The 7732-nt window shown below is 38.1% G+C and overlaps 1 protein-coding gene across 2 annotated transcripts in view; it reads left to right on the top strand.

Annotated features, from left to right (window-relative positions):
* Positions 1–1651: 1651 nt before the first annotated feature.
* anos1a (anosmin 1a) overlaps positions 1652–7732 on the top strand; it is a 31161-nt gene continuing 25080 nt past the window's right edge. Inside the window, exons 1-2 of one of the 2 annotated variants that reach the window (XM_073843061.1) lie at positions 1652–1941; positions 6467–6514. In XM_073843061.1, coding sequence (XP_073699162.1) covers positions 1762–1941; positions 6467–6514 — 228 coding nt within the window. In that variant the 5' untranslated portion in view covers positions 1652–1761. The remainder of the gene's footprint in view (positions 1942–6466; positions 6515–7732) is intronic. The other variant, XM_073843060.1, reaches the window with a different exon arrangement.

Below are 7732 nucleotides of genomic sequence, written 5' to 3'. Positions count from 1 at the left end.
ACGTCAAAGCTAAAAAAGAAAATCCCACCATTCATCATGTTCAGGAACTCACATGGCTTGAAATCATGGGATTTCAAGAAATACATTCCAGTATAAGTTAAATTAACTAGATGTTACATATAATTTGGTAGTTAAACACAAAATGTTAAACAACTGCTTTTTAATAGTTTAATTAGTAGTAGCACCGCTATTAAAATCAGTCATCTGTTAATTAGGGACTACTAAAAAGACATTTAGAAGTTTGTTGTAAAAGTGCAAAGTGTTGAAAATCAAAATGTGTAACTAAAGCACTGTTTATTTGCGTTCTTACAACGCTGTGTTGTAATTGTGTCCCATTGGGTAGGCTAATCAAACGTTCTACACACATTTGAACACTTGAGCCAAGTACAGCAACGAGCCATGTAAATTGACAAGTCCTCAAACACTGCAAGTGTGGGTACTGAGACAGAGCCAATGTGTAGTGAGTCAGGGTCGAAATTCATGTACACCAGATCTACACAGTGCACTGATTCACTACTAAGGGAGCTAGAGCTAGTTGATTGAGACACACCCACAGTCTCACACAGCATGAGAGCATAATCAGCTGTTCATAATTACCTCTAACTTGATGTCAGCCCAGCCTGCTAAAGGAAACTATTGTGATTCACCTGTAAAAAAAAAAAAAAAAAAAAAAAAAACGTCCTTCAAATTGCTGACGGCACAGCTGCCACAGCACCAGGAAGCTTCGCTACTTCGTAAAACCCAGTAGGGAGGAGGACGGGCGTCTCGTTAACACCCTGGGATCTCCCTTGTGAAGCCTAGTTCATTACAGCAGCTCGCATGACAGAGTGAAAAAAGGCACATCATTTTGTTCAATATTTCCAACACGTCATATTTTCTCCATTCCTTGGGCGAGGGACCAGTGCCAGAATGTTTCGAGATACCTTGTGGTATACGTTAGTGGTCGTTTTAAACGCTCCGCATATAAAACTGTTGTTGTTCTCCGCTACCAGTGAAACCTTTTAATAGTTGTGGGGTTCCCTGGATGCTTCCTGCTCCCCTCCAGATGCATGGGCTCAGGGTTTGGCCCATGATGCTGTGGGGTTTCTAGCGGACACACACGTGCACAGCTGCATTTCAACAACACAGATTAGACCGAGTGGAAAATGTGTGCACTGCATGGCATGTTGGCTGAGGTTGTAAAAGCCCTGGTAAAAATGAACATAGTAGCTACTTTGGGTGAGAAATTAAGTAAAGGGCAAATAATCTTTCATTCATAATAAAATAAATAATTCATGCAGGCCGTCATGTTTCTGTCTTAAAGCAAGAATCATTTCCATGTGGTGTTTCTTGTAATCTGTCACCAAAAGATGGCAGCAGTGCCAAGTGTCTAATTAATGCTTATTAGTTTGAGATGGAGAAATTCACATTTAGTTAGATAGATTTTTTTTTTTTTTTAATTTTATGGATACTAATTTGTAAACGTTTAATGTCACAACCACACAGTTGTGTTGTGTTCAGCCATGAAGTGAGCAATCCACAGAGAGCATCGAGCTGTGTACAGTATCTTCTCCACTGAACAGCTGCTGTGTGCGGTCGGTGCACCTGATCCCGCGCGTCTCACGGGCGCATTCCTTGGCCAATAGCAGGGCGCGTCTCTGCGCAGGCCCCGCCCACACGCGCTCATTGAACTTTCATTATTTGCATCAAGCGCCCGCACATCCACTTTTACTTTCACGCTCTTCGGCAGACGGTTCAACAGAGCACTTTGCGTTGGTCAAGATGCGCGACACGCTCACCGGTTCGTACATTGGGATTATACTGATATTAAACAGCGGGTTTGTGGTTATGAGGAGGCAGGACTCGTCTTCAGCTCTCGGCAGTATTTTCCGTACGAGGTGCGCCGCCAGGTGCCTGAGCCTTCACAGTACGCGCATCGCTCTCTCTCCAAGGCATTTCCAGGTAAGGAAGAAAAAAAGTTGAAAAAGTGGATGTTTTAAGTGTTATACTCAAATATGCCGAGTAAGACAATCAGGTATAAATGAATAAGTGCCTTACACTGTCTTATTTAATTAATATGCGTTATTATTACTAATAATACATTTATATTGTTTTCTCCACAACAGATATAGATTGTTTAGCTTTTAAAACTGTTAGAATTGATAATACTAAAAACGTTTTTACTGTATTATATTATTGTTTTACTTCTACTTTTAATACAATAGCTAATCCAGCTTTACTAAATGTATTAAAATCATAATATGTATTATTATTATTATCATTATGCAAGGATATAAAATGTACAAATTGTTTAAATTCATGGTCTCAAAATGGTCAGGAAGAGCTACTGTACAATTTAATGGTTGTAAACATAAAATAATAATTATATATGAATAATTGTAATATTATAATAATAATAAATAATATTAATAATACGTTAAATTGTATTATTTAAACCCTAAAAAGACCATGTAGTGGCATGTTATCTCATTTCTAAGATAAAGAAATACGTGCAAATCATCATTCTACACCTTGGATCTTTTGCTTTCATTAGTTAAATTGCAGTTATTTGTAGAGTTATACCCCTAACCAGTAAACACAAGCAAACTCACTCACCAGCTCATCCATTTGAATTCCTAACCATTCACCCAGAGGAGTTCTGTCTATAAACAAACAGATGCATAGGGTTGGAAAACTGGAGGCACAACTGTACAAATCTCTGCCAGCCCCAGTCTCAACACTGCGGTTGGGGTTTTCATTAGAAGTTTAAAGTTACTTGCTTCTCTGTTTATGTTGGTTATGACAGACCGTGGGAGGGTTTGGGTGGGAGTGCAGACGAGGAGTGTGTTTTAGAGGCTTCCTGTGTGTGTATGTGTGTGCGCATGCCTTATATGTTTGTGTGTGTGCACATAGGCATGTGGAGGGGGATCTTTGTGCGTGTGTCTGCACTTTTTGTCTGCTGTCAACAAACTCCCTTGTTACTGTGATTATATTCATCCTCATGTCCTTCCTGATCTTTATCACAAGCGCCGACATCCGATCCAGAAATAGACTAGCTAGAAATTCATTTACAATTCTTCAATATGAAGAAATTGTGTAACACTGCACCTATTTCATTCAGTGTTTAATATTATAAAAAAGCTGAGCGTCTGAGTGTCAAACATTATTTAGTATCAACAGTACTATACCTAAACCTTCAAACATGGACTACACCAATAATTAGACTGACCTTTAAAAGACCGCAATTAAAAAAAAAAAAAAAAAAATCCTCCAGATCTTTATATGCATTGCAAATTAAATCTTCCAATGCTCTGTCTTGCTCATCACACTGACGGTCTTGTTGTTATCTAGGCCAGACATCAGTGCAGAGGGAAGCTATGCACATCAGTCTCTGTTATCGAATGCTTTATTCCACAGCAAGCTGTCCATCTGGAGATGCTATCAAATTAGACACTCACTGGTCTAGAAGCTCCTCATTGTCTTCACTGATTCCACAGCGCATTCAAAGAGTTCCAGAGCAGCTAGTGTTCCTGAACAGCTGCCTTCATTCTGCTGTCCGAGCAGGGACTAAACTAGAATGAATGCTTTTCATATCTGCTGATCATTGTCTTCGTGTCCACATCCCTAAAGCCCACTTACGCTGTCTCCCGAGGGGGGAAGCCATTTTGGCAATTATCCCCCTTCCTCTAGTATCAAATGGAGACCGGGGTCATGGGTTAATTTGAATGGGCTGAGCTGAATGTCAAGTTATGCTGTAACATCAAGCCATAAGGAGCTATCACTGATGATTAATGATTATGGGAAATTAGAGAGTATTTGATGTGGTTCGGAGAACGTCTGATCTGTCAGCATTGCGCAGATAGTTACGTGGAAATACATAAATCTGTCAGCTGTCTCAATATCCTGTTTGACTGCCATTGTTTTGTTATTTGATCTTCGGTCTTTGCTTCACTCCATCTTAGCTTTTTTCCCAGGCACCAATAGTTATTCTTAGATGTGTAGTTTTAGTGCTTTATAGAAGTTATTCAAAGATACAATAAAAATGCTATTTGTGCTTACAGTCACTTGAGTACGGATTTAAAAGAATAGTTAATCCGAAAATGAAAATTCTCTAATTAATTACTCACCCTCATGTCATTCCAAACACATTTGCCCTCATCTTCGAAAGCAAATTAAGATATTTTTTGATAAAATCCTAGAGTTTTCTGAACCTGAATAGACAGCAATGCAACTGACGCGTTCAAGGCCCAGAAAGGTATTAAGGACATTGTTAAAGTAGTCCATGTGACATCAGTGGTTCAACCTTAATTTTCTGAAGTTACGAAAAAGCTTTTGTGCTAAAAAACAAAACAAAAATATCATCTTCATTCAACGATTTCTTCTCTTCTGTGTCAGTTTTCAATGCATGTAGTACTGCTGACGCAGGAGTCAGCATTCTGATGTAGAACCTGGATGCACTTTGCCTTGTTTACAAGCAGAGGAAGATGCACACTGTACGTAAAACAGTCTTTGTAAATATGTCTGAAGATTTCGACACATACACTCTTAAAAATAAAGGTGCTTCAAAATGTTCTTCACACCGATGCCATAGAAGAACCATTTTTGGTTCCACAGATGTCTGAACCATTCAGTCAAAGGTTCTTTAAAGAACCATCTCTTTCTTACCTTTTTATAATCTGAAGAACCTTGTTTTCTCCAAAAACAACCTTTTCTGAAACAGAAAGGTTCTTCAGATGTTAAAGGTTCTTTATGGAACCATTTAGACACAAAAGTTCTTCTATGGCATCGTGAAGCACCTTTATTTTTAAGAGTGTAGGATGTTTTTTTTGCTAAGCCTTACTTATTCACAGAAAATACAGATGGTGAACTAAGAGAGATGGACGTTCTACATCTACGCGCATCAAAGACTGACATGGAAGAGAAGAAATTGTTGAATAAAATCATTATTTTTTTTTTCTTTGTGCACAAAAATTATTCTTGTAGCTTCATAAAATTAAGGTTGAACCACTGATTTCACACAGACTATTTTATGTCCATACTATCTTTATGGGTTTTGAACATGGTAGTTACACTGCTGTCTATGCAGGGTCAGAAAGCTCTCGAAATTTAATCAAAAATATCTCAAATTGTGTTCTAAAGATGAATGAAGGTATTATGGGTTTGGAAAATCATAAAAGTGAGTAATTAATGACAGAAATTTAGTTTTTTGGGAAAACAAACCCTTTAAAGATGATCAAGTCTTTTTTTTTTTTTTTTTTTTTTGCTAAAAACAATTTGTATTTAAGTATTTTTTAATTGTTTAGGGAAGCATAAAGTTGAAAATGTCAGGGTGATACAGCAGTCCTGATTAAGAAGAACAATTCTTATTAAGGTCACTTATTACTTGCCAAATCAGAATCATAAGGAGTGACCAACAAAGTCTTGTGGCCAAACCAACATAAAAAATTGAGAATTACGAATAAATAAGCATAGGAAATTATGTCATAGATAGGACTCTCATAACTCTGTTAAGATCAGTATGTCTCTTAAAATATCAGATAAGTTGATGTTTTTATGATGGTTAGTTTAGGTTGTAAAATGTCATGTGGTGTGACTTGTCAAAAATGTAAAACAATCTTGATTAATATATTGATGCTTTTAGTTTTTTTCAATACATGTCTTTATATATTAAATGTGTTAGAAAAATATATTTCTTTTTTATTAAATTGTTGTACCACATGAAAAACATGCAAAATACAAATGCAGAGTTCTAAGAGAAAAAATTTAACCTATGCTCTTATATGTCATTAACCCACTAACAGTTATTATATGAGAATATGTTAACGTGCATGAGAACAAACCATGCTTATGCTGCCATAGTCTATTGATCCCACCACAGGCCAAAATGGATTTGTATAGCTCTATTCCCCACAGTGGCGTAGACGCAAGATCTGGCAGCGATAATATTGTGGTTACTTTAGAGTCCCCACCATGTGCAATAAAATATACAGTTCGTTCTAAAGGTTTTATCCCTTTTTGTTATTGTGCTATTCAATACCCATTATTCTGAGCCCAACAATTCTGGCCAGGGGCGTTCTCCTGCGCTCTGCCAATCAAATATGCTGCATATAAGCTAGTGTTATTCAGATAAGCGAAACGCTTTGACAGTTCCTGACACGCTACGGAACATTCCGAGATCTGCTATGCAAACAAGTTTGTGATTCCAGGTGCTGATGAATGATTTCTGATGTTTCTGTGCTTGGGTGCCCTGGCTAGTCGTCTTAATGAGGGAGGGGATCGGTTCTAGTTTATGAGCAATTTTATATTGCCGTCGTCAGGGTGGTGTTTTTAAATAAGAGTAATGCCTTCATAATAGGAAATTTCCTTTTTAAAGCCTCTCTGCTCAGCAGGGGCACATTAAAATAACGCGATTTAAATGACGCTGTCTGATGTGACTGGTGATTACAGCTTTCTGACACGCAATTCCATCTGTCTCTTCTGTCCGCAGAGTAATGGATCCCTTGGATGGTGTCAGAGCCATAAACAGTGTGCAAAGGTAATTTCTGTCAAAATTACACAGCATTTCACAGCAGCTTGACATAAAAGCCAACACAGATCTGTCACTGTAAAACATTGGTATGCCTGCGCACCTCCTGTAATGACATCATACATCATCGTAAAAGCTACTGTATTTGTCAGCTATCGCCTTGGACTATTATATCTGCGCTAGCTGGTTGTCGTGCAGAAATGAGATTATGATTCACTAGCAAAGCTAGAGGTCACGTCTGTAATAAGACTGATACAAATGGAGTTGAAAGGCTATGTGTTTTGATTCGCATTATATTATACAGCCGGTGTTATTTTTCTTCTTCACTTCAAGGCAAAATGCTAATTTCAGTCAAGAACTCAACCCACTTTTCTTAATGAGGACATTAACATGCTCTAGCAGCCTAGTCATTAAATAACAATAATACGCCGGTAGCACGGGGGGAATAGAGTTGACATGTTGCCAATGCAGATTTTCCACACATTTCGCTGTGGTATTATGTAAAGCTCCCTTTGATGTATTGTTGAAGACGAGGGCCGCTTTCCTTTCAATGCTCTGTGCTTGCATTCCTTTACATATCAACCAGCTATTCCATTGCAGTCCGCACAATGGCAGGCAGAAAACCTTCTTGAATGTACATCTGGCCGTTTTCGAGTTTTTCGAAACAGTTCATGATTGTGCATGTTACGGTTAAGTGCCTAAGCAGACTTTTCATGGCTTGAGGGGCGGCTTTAAGGATTTGAGATCTTTAATGCATTGATGTATGTGTGCATATGGTTGGAAAGAGTGCAGCACGTGTTTTCATATCACCCTCGGGGTAAGTTCACTGGAACAGCCAGGGTTCTGACCTCTCTTCTACGATCCATGAAAACATTTGGCCAACTGGTTCATGGATTTTTACTGCGTTCTTCAGAGAGTTTCCTCCGTTGGATTCAAACGAGGACAATGCCTTTTAAACTCTTTCTGCTCATTATAGAGGATCCACAGTCAGTTAGAAGCCCAAATGCTTCACGACAGCGTGCTTTTAAAATTGTGTGTCTCTCACAATGTGGTTATTTTGGCATTCCGAGTAGAGATGCACAAAACTACATATTTTCTTATTTTGTGGGTTGTCGTTTTTTGTGAGTACACAGTCTTTCAGTAGAATAACTTACAGATTTTGAACAAATAGATTAGCTAAAAATTAAGGATGCCACATTTATGTGGAATTTCTGTGATGTTTATTTA

Source organism: Garra rufa, chromosome 6 (genome assembly GCF_049309525.1).
Source record: "Garra rufa chromosome 6, GarRuf1.0, whole genome shotgun sequence".
Taxonomy (NCBI): Eukaryota; Metazoa; Chordata; class Actinopteri; order Cypriniformes; family Cyprinidae; genus Garra; species Garra rufa.
Note: the sequence above shows the minus strand (reverse complement) of the source record. Positions and strands in the feature narration are given on the sequence as shown.